Genomic DNA, 27,377 nt, shown 5'->3' with positions numbered 1-27,377 from the left:
GTAAGTCATGGCCGCTGAGCCTGCGCGTCCGGAGCCTGTGTTCCACAACGGGAGAGGCCACAACAGTGAGAGGCCCGCGTACCGCAAAAAAAAACAAACAAACTAGGCGATAACCTGAGAGACCGCTGAAATTAATACTTGTTAATATTTACTAGAGGTAGAAAATGGTAACATTTTTAAATGTTACAGTTAAATCACAGACTGGAACCAGCCTACCTGATTCAAATCTGGGCTCCACTGCTTATAGCTCTGTAACTGAGTAGATTAATCTCTCTGCCTCAGGATCCTGAACTGAAAATAAGGATAATTGGATGAACCTTATACATTGTGAGGATTAACTGAAGATATACACACATCTATATAAACAGATAAACTAAAGAAAGGAGTTCTGGGGACGTTGTAATCCTGATTCTTTGATGGGGGGAGAGGATGGGGATGTGGAATGGGGAGAGTTAACTTAAACTTATGAGTGTGTAGTGTGATTTGTGCAGAGCTTTCTAGGTCTATCCATAGTTACTTTAAATGTTTGCTTAGATCAGATGCCCCACATTGGCTCATCTCAAGAACGCCTCTATTTTGTTTGGCTCATGCTTATAATTTTAATTTCTTAATTAAAGACCAACATCTCATAATCCAGAGAGAGCAGCAAAACTCCCAGATTTCCATCTTCTTTTTTTTTTTCCCCAAAAGTAGAAGACCTGGCAGCCCTTGACCTATAGTCCCAGCGGAAGCATCTGATGTTCCCCAGTGTTGTCTCCCCAACATGGAGACCAAGTAGCACTCATCATTTATCACTGTGCTCGCACCATTGTGTGTTCATGAACCTGGACAGTTTGCATTACCTGCCTGGCCTCTGTAGGTGTTTGAATTGCCTCTCCTCTTGGAGATTAAAGGATGTCTCCATTTTCTGCCCGTTTTACCTTATCTCTTTAGTACCCGTCTCAATTTCAGTAGCTGTTAGAGTCGATGATAGGAGTGTAGAAACGAGTAGAGAAATAGTGGGAGTAGGAGCTACTCAGACTGACATTTTTGCTTAACGCCTTATTAAAGTATGTCAAGGAAGTCTGTTGCTTGAATTTTTTTTTTTTTTTTTTTTTTTTTTTTTGCGGTACGCGGGCCTCTCACTGTTGTGGCCTCTCCCGTTGCGGAGCACAGGCTACGGACGCACAGGCTCAGCGGCCATGGCTCACGGGCTGGATCTTCCCAGACCGGGGCGCGAACCTGTGTCCCCTGCATCAGCAGGCGGACTCTCAACCACTGCGCCACCAGGGAAGCCCTGTTGCTTGAATTTTTAAAACAAGGACTATATAAAAACCCCTATAACTTGCTTTTGCAAAATATATTTTCCCATCCCCAAATATGGTAAGTTTTAAAAATTGCAAGCATTGCATGTTTGCATGTTTAATATCTTATTTTCTGCCTCTGAGGTTCTGTGAGACATTTTCTGGGAGTGAATGGTTACATTCTTGATGTTCTCAGTGACTGAAGATAAATGTGAACCATCTGACCCATAAATGCTCTGTCATCTATGAATGTATCTATAAACTTGAAGCTGTTCATGTTTTCAGTCCAAAGTACATCTCTGAAGTTAAGGGTGAGGGGAGGATACTTGTATTTATCTTAGAACTTCAGAGGCTAGTTTTCTTTAAGGAAAATTTAATTGATAAATCATTTTCTCATGCTACATCCACACGGTCACTTCTCTGCTGCCTTTATCCCTTGGACATTTTAGCTGTCCTTTTGAAGGAACGTATAAAGCTTATTGAGTTTAAGCATCTAGAGCGGCACATCTTTTTTACACCCCAAACCCCATCCCCGTGGCCATTCTCCCCAGGTCTGCAGAATAGTTCAAAGTTATTTTTAAAAATCAGCCCCTGGGTCTAATATCAGTGAGATCCTAACTTTGGTCCCCACTCCAGCGGTGGGCTGAACACAGCCCATTCGATGCCACCAGTGCAGAAAAGATGTGAGCCACTCCCCAAAGCAGCTCTTTGCTGTAACTACTGGTCATGGAAGCCACCCATGCCCACTGTCCCTCCTTTTATTCGCCTGAAAGACTATGGACGTGTGGCAATACCAGCTCTAACTGCAGTGGCCTGGAAGAGGGTAGCGGAGGGGAAAGAGATTTTGAGAATAACGTGCCCTCCACCATACACACCACAACCCTCTTCTTCCTAAATTCCCAATTCACTTCAGTCACCCATGGAAAGAGCCATTTTTAAAAATGCTCATTCAATTCTGCACAGCTGTCATCATGATGGCTCTCGCTTTGCCTACTCTTCCTCCCCTACAAAACTCAGATAATTCAAGGGTTCCTATACTCAATGAAATCCTATAACTAAAAGAGTTGAGCATCCCTGGTACCATCCACATGGGTGAAAACTAAAAATAAATTTTACATCCACAAATGTGTTGAGGGCAAAGCATCCGAAGGACAATTAATGTTTCACCTTCCGCCCAGATTGGCTGCATCTTCCAAGTACAGCCCCATATGTTCCGCTGTCAGATATCAATGGTATCATCTCTCTTGGATAACCAATCTTGATTCAACCAGACAGGAATCTATTTAAAATTGTTTCATATTAAACATTTTCCTCTATGGTGCTTTATACTACTGTGTAAGCAATGTATTTTATTCTGCTTTTGAATTTAGAAAATAAAGCAAACCTCAAAACCACAAGTGAAACAGAGTCACAGATGTAGAAAACAAACATGGTTACCAGGGGTGGGGGGAAGCGGGGTTGGGGAGATTGGGATTGACATATACACACTACTATATATAAAATAGATAACTAATAAGGACCTACTATACAAAACAGGGGGGCTTCCCTGGTGGCACAGTGGTTAAGAATCCACCTGCCAATGCAGGGTACACGGGTTCGAGCCCTCGTCAGGGAAGATCACACATGCCGTGGAGCAACTAAGCCCGTGAGCCAGAACTATGAGCCCATGTTGCTAGAGCCTGTGCTCCGCAGCAAGAGAAGCCACCACAATGAGAAGCCTACACACCGCAAGGAAGAATAGTCCCGCTCGCCGCAACTAGAGAAAGCCTGCGTGCAGCAACGAAGACCCAACGCAGCCAAAAATAAATGAATGAATAAATAAATAAATAAATTATATAGCACTCTTCTCAATATTCTGTATATGACCTATATGGGAATAGAATCTAAAAAAGAGTGGCTCTATGTATATGCATAACTGATTCACTTTGCTATACAGCAGAAAGTAACACAACATTGTAAATCAACTATACTCCAAGAAAAATTTTTTTAAAAAAACTGCAAGTGAATTTTTTGGTAAAAAATGGAAATCAAAATGTTTATAACTGTACTTATATGTTACTGACAATTTTATAATTTTACATATTACAATATGCTTTCCCTGCTAAGTACTGAGTATATGAAAAGGCCTCAAGGAAAAATGCACCATGCAACGGGCACTGTGCTGAGTGATTTACATCCAGTGATTTACATGATCTTACTTAATCCTCTAAATAACCCAAAAAGACACATACTGTTGCTAAGACCATCTTCTCAGAAACTCTATGTTTAAGACTATAATCCTCATTTCACTGATGACGAAAATTGAGTGGTAGGGTAACTTGCTTGTTAGTGGCAAAGCCAGGCTTTCAACCTACATGTGACCTCAAAGCCTCTTACTGTTTTTATCACTGACAAGTACACGTTAAACCTTGCGTGAGCCCTGATCAATAACACTCCACACAGTAAAAACTTAAATACTAAGAACCTCAAATCACTACATATTAGACAAAGAAAAATTAGACTCTAACATACATAACTAACCTGATATAAGGAATTTAGTTTAAAAAATAAGTCAAAAAAGAGTTTCCTAGTTTAAAGTACGTATTTAGCGCAATGCCTGTATATCTTTTATATTTGCTTCAACAATGCTGTTCTTTGAGAAATAATGTTTATAGTGAGAACTCAGGCACACCATAGAATCATAAATCATCAAAGATGAAAAAGTTGTTTACACAATAACATTTGAGAAGGCTTTTCAATCTTAAGGGTTGGAAGAAAATGTTTTCTGCTTAAATTTCGGTTAGCTAGCACATTGACCCTAACATCACCCTTCCCCTCTGTCCTTCATGTGCATCCCCAGTGCAACACACAGTCTGTTAGTTCTGATGATGGAATTTCTTTCCCTTTGGAGAGGGGTAGCGGAGAGTAATAAATGACTGACTCAAGTATATTCCAAATGGTACTTAATATGTTCTTTGCACCTTAGTTCTTATTACAAAGCCGATAGGTAGGGGCAAGTATGTAGACAGTTAAATGCCCCAGTGATGGGTTAGTAATACTGTTGTCCTAATTATTGCTACACATAAATCCTTGGAAGATTTTTTTCCCTCATGTCTTATTAAGTTTTAGGCACACTGTCTGAAACTTTATTCTCTTCATTATGCCCAGACTGTTCTAGAAAAATAGATATGTTAAACTATAAGTGACATTCATGATCTTACCTGTTGGTTGTCAAGATTCATCAATGTGAGGCTGCATGTTGAGATGGTCAGTTTTATATTCATTCCCGAAAACTGAAGATTACTTTTGCCAAGAACTGTTGATAGGAACTTAGCTGGAGGCTTTAAAAATAACATAACAACACTCTGTAAGTTATGGATTTTGTTACAGAATGAATATTTATGTTTTTTAAATGTTAAAAATGAAACCAAAAGTTGGTTCTTCAAAAAGATCAACAAAATTGACAAACCTTTAGCTAGATAAACTAAGAAAAAAAGAGAGAAGACTCAAATTAGTAAGATGAGAAATGAGAGTGGGGTCATTACTACCAATTCAACAGAAGTAAAAGGATTATGAGAATACTATGAACAGTTGTATGTCAACACACTGGATTACCTAGATGAAATGGACAAATTCCTAGAAACATAAAAGCTACCAAGACTAAATCATGAAGAAATAGAAAATCTGTGTAGACCTATAACTAGTCAGAAGGAAGGAAGGAAGGGAAAATAACAAGTGTTAGCAAGGATGTGGAGGAACTGAAACCCTTGTACACTATTTGTAGGAATGTACAATGGTACAACAGCTATGGAAAACAGTACAGCAGCTCCTCAAAAAATTAAAACTAGAATTACCATATGATCCAGCAATTTCTACTTTGTGTTATATACCCAAAAGAACTGAAAGCAAGGACTTGAAGAGATATTTGTACATCCATGTTCATAGCAGCATTATTTACAATAGTTAAAACATGGAAGTAACCCAAGTGTCCATCAACAGATAAATGGAAAGCAAAATGTGATATATACATACAATGAAATATTTATTCAGTCTTAGTAAGGAAGGAAGTTTTGACATGTGCTACAGCATGGATGAACCTTGAGGACATTATGTGAAGTAATGTGAAATAAGCCAGTCATAATAAGACAAATACTGTATGATTCCACTTATATGAGATACTTAGAGTAGCCAAAATCATAGAGACAGAAAGTAGAATGGGGGTTGCCAGGGGCTGGAGGGGGGTGGGAATGGGAAGTTGTTTTTTAATGAGTATAAACTTTCTGTTTCACAAGATAAAAAAAGAGTTACGGGACTATCCCTAATAAATTGTTTAACTAGATTGTGTAAAATAACTTCATTGCTTAATATGAAATTTCGAAGTTAAAGCTTGGGGGAAATGGGCTTTATAGAAGCAAACAATTCTAAGTATATTCTGTTCTTCAAATAAATGACTTTATTTCTTTAAAAAAAAAGAGTTATGGGGATAGATGGGGGTGATGATTGAACAACAGTATGAATGTACTTAATATCCCTGAACTATACCCTTAGAAATGGTTCCAATGGTAGATTTTATGTTATGTGTATTTTACCACAATTTTTCAAGTTGGGAGGAAAAAGAATATAAAAAATATAAAGTGCATGGAAGAGTCCCTGGCATGTATTAAGTACTCAATAAAAAAACTAGCTATCAAAGGGAATTAGCTCAAAAATTTCTTTTTTTTTTTTTTTTTTTTTTTTACTTCTTTACATGTGTACTTTCTGGAAAGATGATAGCCTGGTTTGCTTTTGTTTTATTTTGTTTTGGAGTGTGGACTCCCACTACTCCTGAAATGAGAAAGTCTTAAGTGAATAAGCCTGTTTGTTGGGATCTTCCAGTCGGAACCTCCTATTCACAGAGGTTATGAGAGGCAGGAGGAGGCTAGAGGCTACAAACAGACCATCGGTTCTGTCAGAGGAACTAGTAATGGGAGTTCTAGTAGAATTCAAGAGCCATTCTTCAGAGTTTCCCAGATCATGTGGCTCATCTGAGTCACTCTGGGTGACAGTGGGTTCAGTCCTATGCAAAATAATGAGTAATGATAAAAAAATTAGGCAGGGTGGTATGGAAATAGAGCAGTAAAGCCGGGACTCTGAAGACCTGGCTTCTTCAGCTAGCGCTGACCTTGATCTTCCTAGTGACTCAAGGCAAGTCTCTTCTCTAAGCCACAGTTTAGCAGCTGGCAAAGTGAGAGGGTTCAACTGGGAGATCTCTAAAAATTCCTCCCCTCTTAAACAGTCTATACTTCTATAATTTATATAGTTATCTTAAGAGCCATTGCACCTCCCCTTTGGACTTTTCAAAGCAACTAAGTATTCTAGGGATAATACTAACTAGCATTAGCGTTGAAAGCCTAATGGAAGCAAGACACTTACACATCACTTCATTTAATTCTTACATAATTCTATAAACTAAGGGCTATTTTCTCCTACTTTACAAATGAGGAAACCAAGGATTCGAAAGGTGAAATGACTTGATCAGGATCACACAGTTAGTAGGTGGCAGAGACAGGATTTAAGTGCAAGTCTAACATCAAATCTCATGATTTCTTTCAACATGAAAAGCTCCTTCTACCCATTTATTACCCTTACCTCTACCAGCACTCTTGTTTCCATCTGAAAATAGGCCATGGAGTCCTAAAAGTCTAAAATGTTAAAATGCAGAATACATACATTATAAAATATTGAAATTGGAAGGTACCAAAATTGGTCATCTGGTTCAACAGCTTAACTTTACAGGAACAAGAATGGAGTTTTGGAGAGATGAGATACCATGCTCAAAGGTAAGTAAATACCTAGCTCTGCAACGAGATTTTATGACTTGGAAAGACCCAGGTGCTTTCTCCACTCTGACCCTCGGGCATCACCATTTCAGACAGTGTCTGGCAAGTCAGAAAAATTTGAGGGACAAGAACAACTTTGAGTGCATCTCAGATAGCATGTCAAATAATCAAGGCCATTCTAGACCTTGGGTCATGTGGTAGAATGAACTAACAACTATTTTGATACTATCTTTCCCATAGTTAGGGAAACTAAAAAAAAAAAAAAAAACACCAATATTTACCTTTCGCTTTTTAATGGCTCCATTTGCCCCGGGGACAGCTTCACACAGGCGACTTATTGCTTCCCTACAGAACAGAAACCATATAAAGACTCAGCATACTATCAAGCACACCGTAAATGTTCAATAAACATTAGCAAGTATTATGACCAAAATGTACACTCACATAATGGTGAGCCTGACATAAATGACCTTCCCCACTCCCACTGGAGAAAACACTGAGCTTAGTCTCTCTGCAGCTCAAACCCAAGAAAATCCAGCAACACCCTAATATTGAAAAATTGCTTTACAGTAAGGAGTCCTACTATTCACCTTCTTCGTCTTTTTTCCTTGGCTTTTAAGGATTGGTTTTCAGTGCTATTGATTTCTAACCAAAAAGGACTGATGGAACTTTACTGTCTGGGAATACTTCACAGTTTTACCTTTAGCAAAATCCTCTATGGTGTGATGAATAAAAAAGCTTCATAGTATCTCAGCACCAAAGATAATTAAATACAAAAGAATCCAACACTAGAGGAAGTTTAAAAGGATTGAGAGAGAATTGAACTTCAAGGTGGTCTCAAATGGAGCCTTATTGACTAGGTTACTGCTCCAAGCCATTGAGCTTTCATGTAATTTCACAGAAGAAAAGAAAATCAATAACAGATTTCCTCCTTTGCTTATTTTTCTGCCCTTACTATATATTGCACTTCCTGAGAGAAAAGCACCGCTAAAAGAAGTAGTTGTTCCTTAATGGAAGTGGTGAACGAACTGGCGCCCTCCTCTCCAGAAATGCAGTTATAACTAAGAGCTTTTGTCTCTGGGACTCAGCATTCAGAACCACCCAAGCTTTCACGTGGCGTAATCTGAACCTTCACTTCATGGCTTTCAACACACATATCAAACTTTTCACAAAGCAAATGGAAATCTCTAAACTCCTTCCGGATCCACTGGACATCATCGTTTAAATTAGTACACTGTATTCACACACACACACACACACACACACACAAACACACACACACACAATATACAGTTTTTATATATATTAGATTTCATGAAAATATTTTCTATGAGATGATTTTGATTCCCAAAGGCAGGGGATGCAGAGAGAGGAATGCAGACCCATTAAAAATATATATACGTTATAGATAGATAGATAGAAAGATATATAAATAAATATAGATAGATAGTTAGATCTATATACATAGTATATATGTTCTCAACATAATTACCTGCAACCAATGGATAGAAAGGCTTTTTGCCTTAGCATATCTTCTCAGAATTTTATGTTTATTGCTTCTCTAGGATTCCAAACTTGTTTTGTGGAGTCAAACAGGACAACTCAGAGAGTTGGTCTTTTTGGTTTGGTTGGTTGACTGACGTTTTGAGTCATCTTAATGATTAGTCAGTAATTGCTGACACATCTAATTAATCTGAATTGGCCTCTGGTGTTGCCAAAATAACTAGTCCAGGCACCCAAATATGTTGTTGGTATTTAACAAAGAGAGATTACGGGAAAGGTGTTCTTAGATCCTTTACTCCATGAGAGCCAACAGGGGTGCTTTGGTCTAAAAAGCTCCCTGTAAATGGTTTGAAATAAAAGTAGAAACAAAGGCGGGCACTGATGCTGCCAAGTATAATAATAGTTATTATTAGAAGTTGTTACTTCTATGTAGCACCTATAGTTTTATAAACTGCTTTTCCAGGCATTGTTTTCTTGATTCTCATTCCAACTGTCAATATCTTCTAACAAAAAGTAAAGTTATGAATTTGAATTAAAGGGAATGCTTTTTAGGATGAGCACCCCTCAAGGAGGGTTTGGAAGGCTGAACCTTCCTGACAGGGTGGAGTTGGGAAATTCCAGACAGAGGGAAGAGTATGTGTAAAGACACGAAAACATAAATTATCACAACATGTGGGGAACTACAGTACTTTGACATTGATATTGCAGGAGCATAAATTGTGGTAGAACAAGAGTAAGAGCTAAGAGATGGGATTAGAGTCTGAAAACTTTTTCTATAAAGAGCCAGATAGTAAATATTTTAGACTTTGCTCTGTTGCAACTACTGAACTCTGCCACTGTAGCTCAACCACAGCAGTAGACAACATGTAAACAGATGAGCACAGCTGTGTTCCAGTAACTTTATTTCTAAAAGCAGGCAACTGGCCATATTTAGCCCAAGGGCTGTCATTTGCCAATTCCTGGATTAGGTAATTCATACAAACGGAGTTAGAAATAGTTCAGTTTTAAGAAACAAGAAAATGTTGACATTCATTATACTTTTAGAATTAAAAATTAAAGCAACTATAAGATACTTGCTCCACTCTTATTACATTCACAGAAAAGAAAATTACAAAGCCAGTATTGGGGGAAATGGGAATAATTCCACTTCAGGTATATTTATCCATTGCTGGTGGCCTTGATTAGTATTAATACAATCTTTCTAGAGATAAAGTTCATAAAAGATGACAAATGTCATAATATTTATCAGAGCTTTTGACAAGGGAGGAGGAATTTGTATTGAAATAGCATTGTGTAGTTATGTAAAAGAAACATTTATTTTAGAGTAAAAAACCAACCCCAAAGCTTGTGATATAGATATAAAACAAATCAATATAAATATTGCCACTTGAAATGTTAAGTATGAGAACTACAGAAATATGGGGGGAATCTATACAAATTAGTGGGGAAAAGTAGAACTTGGAATGGCATATACACACTGGTAGCAGCTATATAAAATTAATTCTGTATAAATACTGACATAGAAAGAGCATATAAACAGTGACTTGGTTTAGGTGTCTTCTGTGTGTGATTTGCTGTTTCCTGTTTTTGATTCTATTGATGTTTAGATGTAAACAGTGTTATGTTTTCCTTCATTGTACAGTTGATTGCATAAAAAATCTTTTAAAATATTCGAAAGAATGCAAAGTTCGTTCCTCAGCAGGAGTTTTGCTCATGTACTGTGGAGAAATGAGGGCATGTCAAGGATGTCCCGATGGAGTGACACAGCCTGCCTCTCTTTTGCCAACAATTGCAGAGATGGGACAATGCTCACGTTATAGATAATAACAGAATCTTTATTTCTCTCTCTGCTCGCATCCCCGCTTAGCCTTTAACGCCTCCATCTTTATAGCCACTAAGTCCAGATTTATCTTTTCAGTTTGCTTGGTAGACTTGCTGGTTTCCACTCCACAAAGTTTCACAAACAAAAAAACCCTTGACCAGATTTAGCAATGCTTTCACATTAGAAATCCCTACCTTTAGATTTGTAGCAGAGAGCCTGGGTTTTAATGAAGAAGCTGCTCCTACTTATATGGTCAGGCTCAGCACTCATCACCTAATGTACGTCTTCTCCGTCTTAATAATGTCATTTCACGGTAGGTATTTTATCCCCATTTTACAAATGGGGAAACTAAAGTTCAAAGAATTCTAATAACTGCCTCCAAATAATGCAACGGATAGTGGGAGAGACAGAATGCAAATCCAAGTCTGACTTCAAAATCCACACTCATCCAGGGAGGGACCATAGTGCCAAGTGCATGAAAAGGAGGGAGTCCCAGACTTTGGGAACTAGGGAGGAGAAACACATTGGTCCTTCCCTTGCTCACTCCCCAGCACACAAAGAGGCTCCTTTTTGGCCAATCCTTCTGCATTGTGGCTGGAGTAACCTGCCAAGGGAATAAGGCAAAGTGGTAGGGGTCAGCTCTGGAGAAGGCCCATGAGGATGCCCCAGCCCTTTGCTTTCTATACAGCGGCTGTTATCTCCTTAGGGAGGAGAAGAACTTCCAGAGCCCGGCCACATGCCCTCAGGGGAAGAACACACATGTGTGCAAGGCACACTCACTCAGAACTTTAAAGTAAGTTGAGGCACCAGAAGCTTCACAGATTCAGAAAGTCTCTTAATATACAACTCAAAAGAAACAAGGGGAAACTTGTGCTTATGAACTTGCTTTTAAAAAGTAGTTATACTGTACACCCACGTTCACAGCAGCATTATTCACAATAGCTAGGGACTTCCCTGGTGGTCCAGTGGTAAAGAATCTGCCTTCCAATGCAGGAGACACAGGTTCGATCCCTGGTCAAGATCCCACATGCCGCGGGGCAACTAAGCCCGAGCACCGCAACTATCGAGCTCACATGCCTCAATGAGAGAGCCCACGTGCAGTAAACTACAGAGCCCACACGCTCTGGACCCCACATGCCATAACTACTGAGCTCACGCACCCTGGAGCCCGCACACCACAGCTAGGGAGAGAAAACCCGCACACCACAACTAGAGAGAAGCCCAAGCACCGCAACTAGAGAGAAACCCGAGCCCCACAACAAAGAGATCACGTGCCATAATGAAAAGGTCCCGCATGCCTCAACAAAAGATCCTGTGTGCTGCAACTAAGATCTGATGCAGCCAAAAAAAATAAGAAAAATAAATAAATAAATAAATAAAATATTCACAACAGCCAAAGCATGGAAGAAACCCACGTGTCCTCAGTGGGTGAATGGATAAGCAAAATGTGGTATATACATACAGTGGAATATTATTCAGCCTTAAAAAGGAAGGAAATTCTGCAATGTGCTACAACATAATGAATCTTGAGGACATTATGCAAAGTGAAATAAACCAGTCACAAAAAGACAGATACTGCATGATTCCACTTACATAAGGTACTTAGAGTAGGTCAAAGATCATAGAAAGTAGAATGATGGTTGCCAGGGTCTCGGGGAGAATGGGGAGTTACTGTTTAATAGGTACAGAGTTTCAGTTTCACAAGATGAAAAGAATTATGGGGATGGACAGTGGTGACGGTTGCACAGCAATGTGAACGTATTTAATGCCCCTGAACTATATAGTGGGCTGGCCAAAAAGTTCGTTCAGGTTTTTGTAAGATGTTATAGAAAAACCCAAAACCCAAATGAACTTTTTGGCCAACCCAATACTTTAAAGTGGTAATTAAGATGGTAAATTTTATTTTATGTGTCTTTTGCCATAACAGAGGAAAAGAGCTACCAAAAATAAAGTAGTTATTACTTTTTTTTACTTGAGGCTCTAAGGAGAATCATAGGTCTCTCTTCAATAAAAGGCCTATTTGTACAAATGTTTCTATTCAGTTTTAGAGGGCCCATCCCACCCCTACCCACCGGCCCTCAGCACCATCCCTGGAAAACCATCTGTGGGCCTCTTGGGAATCCACACATCCCAGGTTAAGAACCACCGCTTTAAAATAACCTCTCAAAACTCTCCTTTCTTTGCTGTTATCAGTGTTAGCAAATCTGAAACCCTAGTCAGGGAAGACACATACGTGCTTGCGATTTGTTGCCTTTCTTCACAAAGATCTTTTCTTCCCCTCAGACTCCGACCAAGAGATTAACTGTAACATTTTCAAGAACAAATAGTACTTTCAATGCTTTCCTGGAGTTCCAGACACACCCTCCGACCTAAAGCACTGACTTTACAAATACTGAGAAAAAAGAAAACAGAGATCCTGAAGCAGGGATTCCTCACAGGACGGGGGTGCCCCCCACCATCCCAGCTGCTCAAGCAGCCTGCACTTCTGCAGAGCGTCTTGGAAGCTGACGACCATGGGACATTCTCCAGCGAGCAAACATTCAGCAATCGTCCTCTCTTAGAGGAGCAAGACTTTTCAGAGTTTAAACGGCTAAAGATTTCCATCCTGGGAGCCTGTACCAGAAAGAGAGAGAGAGAGAGGGAGACCCACGGCACCAACAGTGGTCACTTTGTTTATTGTTTTGCCACATGAGAGGGAAGGGGAGAAGCGGGCTGATGTAAGAGAATGAGAATGCAGTTGAAGATTTGCTTTTAAGCATATAAAACCCTGCCTACGCCATAAGACCAAAAAAAGATATTTTTGTCTGTTTTAACAGAGTCCAAACTAATCACCCAAACAAAGGCACCTTTCTTCATCAACCCCTGGCCACTACAGTACTTAAGAAGTTATAATTTTTCTGTGTCTTTAACTCTTAAACAGTTAAGCTCCTCTGGGAGCAATATTGCCCAATCTTTGTTTTTTAAAATTTGGAAGGCAATATCCTAATCCAAGACAAAGGGGAGCATTTAAGGGAGGATGGGGGCCTGTGGGACAGAATGTTTCCAATGAATGTCAAAATACAGTTCTTCAGGAAACAGGAAAGCCAGAAACTGTGTCACATGAGACCAGGCAAATGGCCCAGCAGAGCAGTTAAAAGCAACTATCCCCATCTCCCAACACACACACACAAACACACACACACAAACACACACACACACACACGAGTGGCTCTGTTTTGTCGAAGAAAACAGAAATGAGAATACATTTTAATCCCAGCAAGAGCCTTTCCAAACTAAAACTCAAAAAACATGTAGGCAGAACAAAGGCACAGGGATTTTCCCTTACTTTTCGTCTCCAACATGAACCCTTAAAGAAATCAGTTAACAATGTCGCAGGGACAAGTTGTCACCTGAATGTCTCAAACTGCTTTCCTATTGATGAATGAGAGGACTCGTAAGTAATTCAGACTCCACATCAGTGTGGTGTTACGGTGTCCCAATTGTTCTAGGGAAACTAGTACCTGCTTTTTTGAAATCTTTGCCTTCAGAACATCAAGCCTCAGTGATCTATGTGTTCAATTTTGTTCAGCTTGGTGAAATTAAAGACATCCAAGAATGTGTGCAAGCCCCAGACAGGACACTCTAGAACATGAGCCTGCCTCCATGGCGATAAGCCCACAATGAGTGCAGTCAGTGCCCCTAGACCAGCGGAAAATGGAAAACTTCAAACTCCCTTTGTGCCATTATCAAGCGGCATCGCCCATGCACTCTGGGAGGGTCGACACAGCCCGTAAAATATATCCTTTCATTTTAGAAATAGGCGCTTCAGGTCCCAGATGGTCAAATCAAACCTTTCAGGACTGCCCACAGCATTTACTCTCACATGGACTTATCTCACCACTCCGTTCAACCTGGATTCTATTTAAAATCTGATTATAAAGTACATTTGCAATTCTACCCAACACAAGCCACCATAGAACACAGGTTGTTCTGTCTACTCTGTGATTCTGCCCTTTGGCTCTGATGCAAAGGTTGACCCATCAACTGCACTTTAATGAAGTGAAAGACCATCCTGTCCCCAGGATGGCACCTCCCCTGCAAGTATCTCCCCAGTAAACAGAAATGAAGTGGTGATTTTCTCCTATCCCCACAATGATTTCCTGTAATAGAATCACATGTTTCAAAATGCAAACACACCCCCATACTGATGGCTTATACACCTTCAAATATGAAATGACAACAGAGAAATGGGGTTGATTTCACACAAAACACACTGGAATTGGTAAATCCAAAAGACTGTTCTCCTTTACTTTAGAATAAACTAAAACAACTCTGTTTTAGACAAAATACACTAAAATATTATGAAGGCATGTCTTTTGGGGTTAAAGAGTGTACTGATCATACAGTGTGGTCACTTAAGAACCAAAATTCATTTTTTAAAAAACCAAAACAGATCCAACATAATCACCCATTTTATTCGTCGCATTTCACTCCAAATGATGTTTATCTACTTCCAAAAATTAGGCCTATCTTCAAAAAAGGAAGATTTGGTGCCATTTAAGATACTTAAAACAGTTTACCAGAGGTATCTATAATGTTGAGCAAGACAGTAATGGGTAGAACGAGTGTATGACTTCCACCACTGTTTAAAAAAAAAATAACTCCTTCTTTTTTTTTTTTTTTTTTTTTGCGGTACGTGGGCCTCTCACTGTTGTGGCCTCTCCCGTTGCGGAGCACAGGCTCCGGACACGCAGGCTCAGCGGCCATGGCTCACGGGCCCAGCCGCTCCGCGGCATATGGGATCTTCCCGGACCGGGTCACGAACCCGTGTCCCCTGCATCAGTAGGCAGACTCTCAACCACTGCGCCACCAGGGAAGCCCCATAACTCCTTCTTTTATGGGCCATTTGGTGTATATACTATAGATTTTATCTGGTAAGTCCATTTTTTTAAAATGTGTGTGTGTGCCTCTGGAAGGAATTAGTAACTGGCTTAGCCAATTGAATCCACTGGTCGGACAACTTTGGCATGCACATCTGCTAAGAATTCACTGAGATAACCATTTAGGTACATGGCGATTAAACTTCAAAGTTCTTAAGAATTAACAGGGATGCTGGTTCAAAATGCAGATTCCTGGGACTGTTCTTGAGATTTTGATTCTATAGGTCTACAGTTTAACAGCCTCCCACGTGATTCTGAAGCAGATCAGTTCAAGGACCACATAGCGGATTAGAACTTCTACTTGAACTCACTGCACAGTATGACTGGTTCTGTGCTCTACAGCTTCAACCAGATGGCCGTATTAGTGGATGCTAAGGAATTAGGTCACCTGCTCCTAGCAGCTACGGTTGGGAAGGCTACACTACCTGCACATTTCATGATGTTCCATTTGGCGAGAAATTTGTATTCAACTTAGTCAATATGCTGGGAAAGATATTTGGTATAATCCTCTCCTGTCCACTCTGTCCCCTTTATCCTGGCTATCTCCTCACAGGAAGGGCTTTCACCAGAGGGCATCTGGAGGTCCTGAGCATCTTTGCTCACATGACCCCCTGCACACATGGGTGGTGATAAGTGACCTGCATTCTCTCCCATTTGGCCGCCTGTATGCTGGGAAGCCTAGTCCATCTGCCCCTCGAAATGTATTCATGCTCTAGGCAGTGGTTCTCAACCTTGGCTGCACATTGGGGAAACACAGGGGAGCTTTAACAAATCCTGATGACTGGGTCTCATCTCCAGACATTCTGATTTAATGGGTGAGGGTGGGACTACTGGGAGTTTTAAAAGCTCCCTCAAGTGCTTCCAACAGAGCTAAGTCAGGTTGAGAGTCTCTTCATAGCAGTAGTCAGCATGCCTTTTTATACAGGACCAGAGAGTGAAAATGTCAGGCTTTTAGAGCCATACAGACTGTCGCAACAACTCACCCCTGCATTTGTAGCTTGAACAGCAGCCACAGACAATACATAAACGAATGGGCATGCCTGTGTGCCAGAAACACTTATGGACACAAATGTGAACTCCATGTAATTTCCACATGTCACAAAATATTCTTCTTTGATATTTTCCCCCCAAACATTTAAAAAAGTCAAAAACCATCCTTGGCTCAAAAGGTGGCAGAATCAAAATCAGGTAGCAGGTGGTTTGCTCACCCTTCCTCTGGAGCAAACCAGAAAGGAATGTAAGAGGCCTTGGGGTCACAGTCAGCCATTAGCTTGTACATGGAAGAAAAAACATTAGAACACAACCTTTTAATCTTCACAGACAAAGATTATTTATACGTATTTTGGACTTGGTCTTGCTAAGTATCTTGGTACAGGAAGCTGGGTTTTATGAGAGATGGGTCTTCTACTGTATAAATATAAGGATTATGGAACTTCTTCTACATACTGCTAATTATCATCTTCCATTCTTTGTTTCTCCTACCAGCATTCAGTGAAGGGAGAGGGGAACTGACATTCTTCTTCTTTTTTTTTTTTATATCAACTAAGCTTCATTAAGTGACATGATATCATGTACATGATACAGTACAAAGTGCTTGCAGGAATACAGAAATAAACAAAAGTGTAAAATTACTATAAATAATTGTTAAAAGGGAAAAAAGTGGAGCACTTTAATTTATCTATAACTCTTCTATGATAATAGAATGAAGAAAGGCTCATTGAGTGGGCTCTGCAATCAGACAGCCAGAATTCAAAATCTAGCAGTCTCCTATAAGCTCTATCATGTTGAGCAAGTTTTTTGGGTTTTTTGTTTTTGTTTTTTTTGCGGTACGCGGGCCTCCCACTGTTGTGGCCTCTCCCGTTGCGGAGCACAGGCTCCGGACGCGCAGGCTCAGCGGCCATGGCTCACGGGCCTAGCTGCTCCACGGCATGTGGAATCTTCCCGGACCGGGGCACGAACCCGTGTCCCCTGCATTGGCAGGCGGACTCTCAACCACTGCGCCACCAGGGGAGCCCCTGAGCAAGTTTTTAAACTTTCTATGTCTCAGTTTCTTAAATTTATAAAGTGGGAATAATAACAGTGCTTTGAACAATGCTTCAGTAAATGTTAGCCATTATTATTGCTTTATCCTTAAAATGTCTGTCTGCTTTGAGAACTGGGTCTAACCTGCTTTTTACAATACCTAGTACCCAGCAGCGTACTCTATGGTTATAACTGGAATGTTATAAATAATATGTTGTAGAAGAGGTCCAATTATGTCTATTATGCAAGTAGCAATGGATAGTTCACATTTCTATAAAGGCAGAATGCTTATCTGATTTTCTTTAGATACCCCATGGCACCTGCCTTGGATATACTGAATGTTCAGTATGTAAATGTTTAGACAGCTCTATGGCACTGAAACAAAGTACGACCCTTGTCCCCCTGCATAACCCAGATCCCCCTTCAGAACAAAGGTAGTCATTGCCCCTGTTGCTGGAGTGTTCACTGCTAATGGCTCACAGCTGAGTTCCTTCCCCAGAACTTGTCCTCTCCTTAAGGCAGTTACCTAGCCCACAGATATGTCCCTCCCCGGAGGCAGTAAGCACCAATGACAAGTCAATACGGGGTTTGAAGGCCCGATCTCTTTACCCACGAGATCTGCTGAAGCCTTTGTTGAGACAGCATCACTATTCAAGCCTCCCCCGCTGCCCCACCAGGTCTAGTCCTGTATCCCTCACTCCCTCAAGTGTTGATTTTGAGACTCTTCCCAGCAAACCTTTTGCATTTGACTCTCCATCTCAGAGTCTGCTTCTAGATCCAGCCTAAGTCCTGCTCATGAGCTGCTGCCAGAATTATGATACTTTACTTTGTCATAAACACTTAACTAGAGGATGCCTTTCCTTTTTAAGAATCTGCGTTGTCACAGCTGACAGTGAAAAAAAAAAAAATCAGAGAAAATCCTCGTAAGTGGCTCAGATGATCCAGATCAAAAAGATCCACCCTCGGGCTTCCCTGGTGGCGCAGTGGTTGAGAGTCCGCCTGCCGATGCAGGGGACACGGGTTCGTGCCCCGGTCCGGGAAGATCCCACATGCCGTGGAGTGGCTGGGCCCGTGAGCCATGGCCGCTGAGCCTCTGCATCCGGAGCCTGTGCTCCGCAACGGGAGAGGCCACAACAGTGAGAGGCCCGCGTACCGCAAAAGAAAAAGAAAAAAAAGATCCACCCTCTTATTAATCGAACATACGTGAAAATGCACATTTTCCTAGAGTAGGTGCAGCTCTCACAAGCTCCAACTCATGTTTAAGAAAAGGGGTCAGAGCCTGCATTTATTCCATTAGGCATTTCACAGTTTTCCTAAGGAGAATCCTGACGGGAAACGGAACAAATCTGCCTGGCAGGTGGAGAGACACGCCAACTGTCCTGTATTTCCTTTGGCCACAAAGCTCTCTTTTTATCAAAGAAAAGTCTTTCAGGCTGAGATTAGTTTTTAATGAATTCTGAGTGCTTCCCATTTAGTTCACTCTTCCTAAAAGGAACTGTAACACTGATTTTTCTGGAGATATGTATATATATACATACATACATATATCAGAATTAAAACTCGCTGCTCTGGTATTCCCTAGGCTTTGCCCTTTTCCTTTCTTAAAAGCAAAAATAACCTCCAGATGCTTTTTGGGATTTTCTGGGGATCCACCTTTTCAAAAATAAGGGATTTCCATATGATCCGTGGTCCAACTAAGAGAACTCATTTTGAAACAACTGATAGGGTTCCCTTACACCTGTGGTTCTCAAAGTGTGGTCCCCAGACCAGTGGCATAAGCGACACCAGGAACCTTGTCAGACATGCAAATTCTTGAATTCAAAACTCTGGGAGTGGGGCCCAACACTCTGTGTTTTAACAAGCCCTCCAGGTGATTGATTCTCTCGTGTGCTGAAGTTTGAGAACCACTGTCTGACACAATTTTTTTCCTTAGTAGAGATCAGAAAAGGATACTAAAAGTATCCTCACCTACATACTTTTGAGCATCTTTATGAAGGCCCTTCCAGAGAGAACTCACAAACAAGGGATATGGTGTCTTGAACCTAGGACAAATTCTAACCTGATGTTTCGATGTCTCCTTCTTCTGTCACTTCTGGCTTTCAGCATTGCCCTGAGTTTTGTTCCTTAGAATCCTCTCATTTTGACTGAGGTATAGTACACAAGAGTCAGGCAGCCCTGATTACTGGTTCCACCACTTATTAACTTACTAGGGGAGTTCCATTATTTCTCTAAGTCTCAGTATTCTCATGCGCAAGATAGGATTACTAGTAATATCTTTTATAAATGTTAACTTTTATGATGCTGACTGTAGCTATTAATTAATAATAAACTGCTCTGTAGACTGCTTCCTAAAAGTTGAAAACCATGTTTGAATCCCTGAACTAGAAAGAGGTTGAAGTACAGCCAGTTCCCTGGGATCAAGAAATCCTTCTCTTCATCTGAATCAACTCCTTGGACCCCAAGGCTCTCTGAATTAAACTGAGTATCTTCAGCGAATTTATTTTCATTCCTTTGTTCAACAATGTATACGAATGGGGTCCATGTGCCAGACGCTCTACCATGGAGCCAGGGACCTGACTCAATTGTCTAAGAGCTCCTCGTTCTGGAATTTGGTCTAGTTCAGGATGCCAGATTCCATGTTTGTAGAATGTCTAGGTCTTTTCTGCTTTTCTCTACTAGCAGTGACCTTCAAGACCTCCAGAATCATCTAAAGAAATGTGATCTAGGCCTGAAAAGCCCTGAAACCTCTCTGTTAACCAATAAATATTTATTGATCCAACTATGCCCCAGTCACTGTGGCTCTGCAACCTATCAGGCCCATGGAATAGGCTTCCAGGGAGAACCTTAAGGCCCAAAGATGATGGATGATGAAGCCCTTGCGATTGACTGCCCCACTGAAAAAGGACCATAGGGACCCAAGGCCTTCTAGGCCAGACACACTCTGGGGCCCACTCTGGACTGTTTTCAGGAAGCGCCTGTACAACCACAGCATTGGTGTTTCCAGGAGCAATGGTTCAAAAGGCCTATTCTATTGCATTGTTAAATTATTCATAGCAGGAGCTGACCACTATGTCCATTAAAATCAAAATTAGAAACCCCGTTTCTTGGTCCTGGAGACATTTACACAGAGTCTAGTTGAAAATGCTTGGGGTGTTACAAACATTCAGTACTGACTTCTAAAGGAAACCGAAGAGGGCCACAAAAGGGAGATACCAGAAAGTATTCTCAACTGAACTCTGCATGGTAGAGAAGGTCTGGGGGAAAAAATTACTAAAGCTAAAAATACTGGGGTCACCCCCAAATGCATACGCTTTAACATTCATGCATTTTAAGCTCTGAATTAATTTGTTTCTCCTCAAACTCTTGAGGCCATCCACTATAACCCATACTTAGACATGGACAGATAGCTAACTCTTCTCACTTAGGTCACTGACTGTGTGTATATTGCCTGTTAGAGAGAGAGAGAACGTACGTGTGTGTGTGTTCATACAATAATGTCTACACATCTGTAAGTTTCTATAGATTCATATGGATAAATTAGCAGGCCCTGATTTCAGCTGCAACATATTTTTAGATACCATTTCATAAAGTGGATCACATTTGCCATGGAAAAAATACTGTAATTGGGAGTTTCATTCCTGACCAAGGATTTCTCGGCAAATCAAATATAGATGCTGTAAACAGCCTGTTGTAGAACAAAACTAATGACCATTTTATAAACCTCTATAAATATCTCAAAAACACTAAAACAATGCCCTACATCCTATAAAAAAGGCATAAACATATACAATACCTATACATATAGTTTCAAAGTTTCTTGAAATATCCAAACACCACTTAAACATACAGCTCAATTGAATTATGTTCAAAAATTAATGCACTAACTATAATAACATCAAACATTTGACTAACAATTTTGCAACCCTTAGATTTTAGTGAAGCATTTGGGGGATGATTTATATATTCCCAATCTTTTTTTTTTAAGGTGTTCGAAGAAATTGATCTATTGTGTTCTTTTCCCTTTGAGGTAGGAATCCATTTTTTACTGCATTTACTACTGCTGTTTTTACAAGCTGTCTTTCCTCCTCCCAGCAAATGCCCTTCTCAATATATGAGTGTTACAGAACTACCATAATGCCCCAATGCAACTCTGCCCTGGCCAAAGATGAGTGGCTCAGGATTAGGCCCCAATCACCATCCTACCTAGGAATTTGATATTTGGAACTGAGAAAACCAGAGATGGGGAGTCTCTGCACTCCTGCTGCTGAGGTCTCGGCAGCCCTGACCGTACCCTTCTATTGGTTTGATTGTTCACTGATCCTCAGCTTCCATGAGCTGCCCCAATATCCTTTCAAGAATCCCCCTTTTGGCTTAAGCTAGGCAGAGTCATTTTCTGCTACTTAAAGCCAAAAGACTCTTACTGGCTTTGCACCTTTTCAGCAAAATAAACAGACAACATTGAATACTTCAAAAATATAACTCATCTAGTAACTGATACTTTTCAAAAATCGTGGTAAAACATACATACATAAAGTTTACCATTTTAACCAGTTTTAAGTGTACAGTTCAGTGGCATTAAGTATTGATACATTCATATTGTGCAGTCAGTACCACCATCCATCTCCAGAACTTTTTCACCTTCCCAAACTGAAACTCTGTACCCATTAAGCACTAACTCCCTCCCCTTATAACCCCTGGCAACCACCATTCTGCTTTCTATCTCTGGATCTGACTACTCTAGGCACTTCATATAAATGAAATCATACAGTATTGGTCTTTTTGTGACTGACTTATTTTCTTAGCACAATGACCTCAAGGCCTGCAGTGTGCTGAATGTTTGTGTCTCCCCAAAATTTGTGTGTTGAAATCTTAACCTCCCAAAGGTGATGGTACTAGTAAGTGGAGCTTTGGGGAGGTAATTAGGTCATGAGGATGGGGCCCTCATGAAGGAGATTAGTGCTCTTATAAAAGAGCTATCCAGCCCCTTCTGCAATGCGAGGATACAATAAGTCTGTGATCTAGAAAAGGGCCCTCACCTGACCATGATGGCACCTTGATCTCAGATATTCCAACTCCAGAGCAGTAAGTAATAAATATCTGTTGTTTATAAGCTACCCAATCTATGGTATTTCGTTATAGCAGCCCAAATGCACTAAGACAAGGTTAATCCATGTTGTAGCATGTGTCAGAATTTCCTTTTTTTCAGCTTTACTGAGGTATAATTGACAAATAAAGTCATAATATATTTAAAGTGTACAACATGATAGTTTGATAGATGTGTTCATTGTGAAAGAATTCCCAAAATCAAGTTAACTAGCACATGCATCAGCTCACACATTTGCCTTTTTGTGTGTGTGAGAATACTTAAAATCTACTCTCTTAGCAAATTTCAATACAGTATTATCAACTATAGTCATTATGTTATACATTAGATCATCAAACCTTAATCATCTTATAACTGAAAGTTTGTTCCCTTTAACCAATATCTCTCCATTTCCCCACCTGCCCTCCAGCCCTTGGCAACCACCATTCTACTCTCTGTTGCTATGAGCTGGACTTTTTCAAAAAAGATTCCACGTATAAGTAATATTATGTAGTATTTATCTTTCTCTGTCTGGCTTATTTCACTCAGCATAATGCCCTCCAGGTTCATCTGTGTTGTCACAACTGGCAGGATTTCTTTCTTTTTAAAGGTTAATATTCCATTGTATGTATATACCATGTTTTATTTATCCATTCATCCGTCAGTGGATACTTGGGTTGCTTCCACCTTTGAGTTTGTGAATAATGCCGCTATGAACATGTGTGTACAAATATCTGTCTGAATACATGCTTTCAATTCTTTTAGATACATACACAGAAGTGGAATTGTTCGATCATATGGTAATACTATTGTTAATTTTTTAGGAACTGCCATATTGTTTTCCACAGCAACTGCACCATTTTACATCACCACCAGCAATACACAAGAGTTCCAATTTCTCCACAACCTTGCCAACATTTATTTTCTAGTTTTTTGTTGTTTTTGGTTTCTTTTTTAATAATAGCCATTCTAATGAGTGTGAAGTACTATCTCGTGGTGGTTTTTATTTGCATTCCCCTAATGATTATTGGTGTTAAGCATCTTTTCATGTGCCTATTGTCCATTTGTGTGTCTTCTTTAGAGAAATGTCTATTCAAGTCCTTTGCCCAGTTTTTAATAGGGTTGTTTGGTTTCCTGTTGTTGAGTTGCAGGAGTTCTTTACATGTTTTGAATACTAATTCCTTATCAGATATATGACTTGAAAAAATATTTTTTCCATTCTGTGTGTTGCCTTAGTAACTGTACTTCTTGGCCTCACCTGTGCTCATTCAAATAGTAACTGCACCTGCATGTGAGAGACATTGTGCTAATGACTCTAAGGAAAAGGTGTCCTTGACTTTCACACCCTCTCTCTGTGGGTTTGACTGTCATGCTATCAGAATCCTTCCCAACTGCTTGGGAACTTTTTTTTTAAATAAATTTATTCATTTATTTATTTATTTTTGGCTGCATTGGGTCTTCATTGCTGCACGTGGGCTTTCTCTAGTTGTGGCAAGCAGGGGCTTCTCTTCATTGCGGTGCACAGGCTTCTCACTGCAGTGGCTTCTCTTGTTGTGCAGCACGGGCTCTAGGAGCGCAGGCTCAGTAGTTGTGGTGCACGGGCTTAGCTGCTCCGCGGCATGTGGGATCTTCCTGGACCAGGGTTCAAACCCGTGTCCCCTGCATTGGCAGGCAGACTCTCAACCACTGCGCCACCAGGGAAGTCCCAGCTTGGGAATTCTTTTTAATTACTGTATCTTTGAAGACTTCTAAAGGGAATTTAATTGGCTTTTCATTTCAGATACCTGAGAAGTGAGATCTCAGTCCTAACGAGGTTGTGAGGAACCGGGAGTAGCATAGCTTGAAGCTAGCAGAGGTGGTCACTGTCCACACATTCAGACACACACCACACAAAACCTCCATGAGGGCTCCCTGACGTCCCCACGTGTGTGGGAGGAAGTACGTCCATTCACACCGGTGCCTGCTGAGGAGGATTTGACTGTTATGTGTTGTAACTGTTCTCACCAGCTGATAAAGGTCATAAGCCCTGGCCCTGGGACCCCAGACCCTTCTTGGGGCCTTTACATTCCTTCCTGACCAATGAACAATGAAACTTGTTTTATCCAACCACGTACATGCTGCCTCAGCAAGTGCTCGTTTTCAATTTCTAGCATGACCACTATGAACTAGAACTGTAACATTCTTGATTTTTTTTTTCTCCTTGCCACTCAGTAAATGTCTTCGCTGGGGTATGTTCCCTTGCCTGGCAAGTTAATAAACTCGGCCCTTTATCCCCGCTCTGGTGTCTTTACCTTGCTTGCCATGTGAGCTGCAATCCCACACTTCACTGCATGGTCTCCTCACAGGTCGACACAGAACCCACACACCAGATGCCGGACAGTTACTCCAAGTTTTACACTGATACACTCATCCATGCATAGCTGCAATCAACCTCATTCATACATTCCTCAGGAAATTTACATAAATGCCAGCCTATTTTCAGACAGATTGATATCTTAATTTAGCCACCTAGCACGCAGATATTTGACCTCTACAGAATACTTAACACCTCCCCTCCTGATGTTCACATTTCTTATAAAGCTCATCCACGGGACTTTAGGTAAGTGTTCAGCCGCATCTTGGATCTGCTTTGCATCTAATAGTTGCTAACACCAAAGACACACACACACACACACACACACACACACACAAGTATGCATTTGTCTCTGAAGAGCTGCCTTTCATGTCCTGTTGAAGCCAAAGAATCAAAATTTCAAGACAGTGAATTAAATTTGCAGAATCAGGGCTCAGGAGCAGTAACATTCCATACAGGAAACTACTCCAATTACAACATCCTCTGAATTATGATCTCTGCTTCCTTGCTGCTTTACCTACTACCAATCTCCCCAACAGCCTGCTTACTGTCTACAGCAGCAGTTCCAAAAAACACTGCTCAGGGTTTTCTTCCCCCATGGAATGGAATGGGGCAGAAGGGAGGGAGTGGGCTTTAGGTTTTAGTGACATGATTTCTTCTGTGTGTGTGTGTGTGTGTGTGCGTGTGTGTGTTTCAGATCAAATGAGGTTTTCGTTTTCTTTATCTTTGTTTTAAAAACCATGATGAATGGTAATTAGATTTATCATGGTGATCAATTTGAAATGTATAGAAATATCAAATCACTATGTTGTATACCATAAATTAACATAATGTTGTAGGTCAATTACATGGCAAAAACAAACAAACTCATTAAAAAGGTCAGATTTGTGTAGAACTACCATATGACCCAGCAATCCCACTACTGGGCATGTACTCTGAGAAAACCATAATTCAAAAAGAGTCATGTACCAAAATGTTCATGGCAGCTCTATTTACAATAGCCAGGACATGGAAACAACCCAAGTGTCCATCATCGGATGAATGGATAAAGATGTGGCACATATATACAATGGAATATTACTCAGCCATAAAAAGAAATGAAATTGAGCTATTTGTAATGAGGTGGATGGACCTAGAGTCTGTCATACAGAGTGAAGTAAGTCAGAAAGAGAAAGACAAATACCGTATGCTAACACATATGTATGGAATCTAAGAAAAAATAATGTCACGTAGAACCTAGGGGTAAGACGGGAATAAAGACACAGACCTACTAGAGAATGGTCTTGAGGATATGGGGAGGGGGAAGGGTAAGCTGTGACAAAGCGAGAGAGAGGCATGGACATATATACACTACCAAAAGTAAGGTAGATAGCTAGTGGGAAGCAGCCGCATAGCACAGGGAGATCAGCTCGGTGCTTTGTGACCAACTAGAGGGGTGGGATGGGGAGGGTGGGAGGGAGGGACACGCAAGAGGGAAGAGATATGGGAACATATGTATATGTATAACTGATTCACTTTGTTATAAAGCAGAAACTAGCACACCATTGTAAAGCAATTATACTCCAATAAAGATGTAAAAAAAAAAAGAAGGTCAGATTTGTCGATATGAGAGGCTGAAGGTGGAGGGAGGGGAATTAGAGGAAGGGAGTCAAAGGCACAAACTTCCAGTTATAAGGTAAGTAAGTACTAGGATGTGATGTACAACATGATAAATATAATTAACACTGCTGAGTGTTATATATGGAAGTTGTTAAGAGAGCAAATCCTGAGTTCTCATCATACGAAAAACAATTTTTATATTGCTCTAATTTTGTATCTATATGAGATGATGAATGCCCAGTAAATTTATTGTGGTGATCATTTCATGATGTATGTAAGTCAGATCATTATGCTGTACACCTTAAACTTATACAGTGCTGTATATCAATTATATCTCAATAAAACTGGAAGACAAAGATAAAAATAAAGAAATTATGAAAGAATAATCTTAAGAAATTAAAGAAAGAACATCATAAAATAAACTTAAAAAGGAGGAAAGATACACTGAAGATAAAGAGGAAATAAATGAATTAGAAAATCAAAGACCAAGTAGATTTGAATAATAAAAACTAAACCTGGTTCTTTCAAAAGAGCAATAAAATAAACAAACTTCTGGCAAATCTGATTTTAAAAGATCACACAAACAAATCAGAAATGTTGAAGAGAGCATAATCACATATATAGAGGCTATGTGAAAATTAGATGAGAATACTATGGCTAACATTATGTGACAAATTTGAAAAATCAAGATAAAATGCCCAACTTTTGGGGTAAAACCACCCCAAAATTATCTTTCCAAAGGATAAAAAAAATTTGAAAAGGCTAATAAAAAAGGAGATTTGACAATGGAGGTAAAAATCTAACAAGCTCTGAGAGTTGTTTGGGCTAGTTCCAAAGAGTTTTATAGTAGCAGATAATTCCAACATTGTTTAAATTGTGTCAGAGCACAGAAAATATGGAAAGGTTCTGCAATCATTCTTATGAGGCTAACATATTCCTGAAACCAAAATTTCCTAAGTATAGTTCAAAAAAGAAAACTCACTTAAAATAAGGAT

At 40.2% G+C, this 27,377-nt stretch overlaps 1 protein-coding gene across 1 annotated transcript in view; it reads right to left on the bottom strand.

Annotated features, from left to right (window-relative positions):
- The window catches only part of SHC4 (SHC adaptor protein 4), a 128,883-nt gene that overhangs the window by 56,490 nt on the left and 45,016 nt on the right, over window positions 1-27,377 (bottom strand). The window contains exons 3-4 of the mRNA XM_022587155.3: window positions 7,363-7,426; window positions 4,484-4,603 (exon numbers count right to left, since the gene is read on the bottom strand). Coding sequence (XP_022442863.1) covers window positions 4,484-4,603; window positions 7,363-7,426 — 184 coding nt within the window. The remainder of the gene's footprint in view (window positions 1-4,483; window positions 4,604-7,362; window positions 7,427-27,377) is intronic.

This window comes from Delphinapterus leucas, chromosome 2 (genome assembly GCF_059928025.1).
Source record: "Delphinapterus leucas isolate spDelLeu-1000000601 "Yukka" chromosome 2, BTC_Dleu_Yukka2, whole genome shotgun sequence".
NCBI lineage: Eukaryota > Metazoa > Chordata > Mammalia > Artiodactyla > Monodontidae > Delphinapterus > Delphinapterus leucas.
This window is presented reverse-complemented; position numbering and strand designations above follow the sequence as displayed.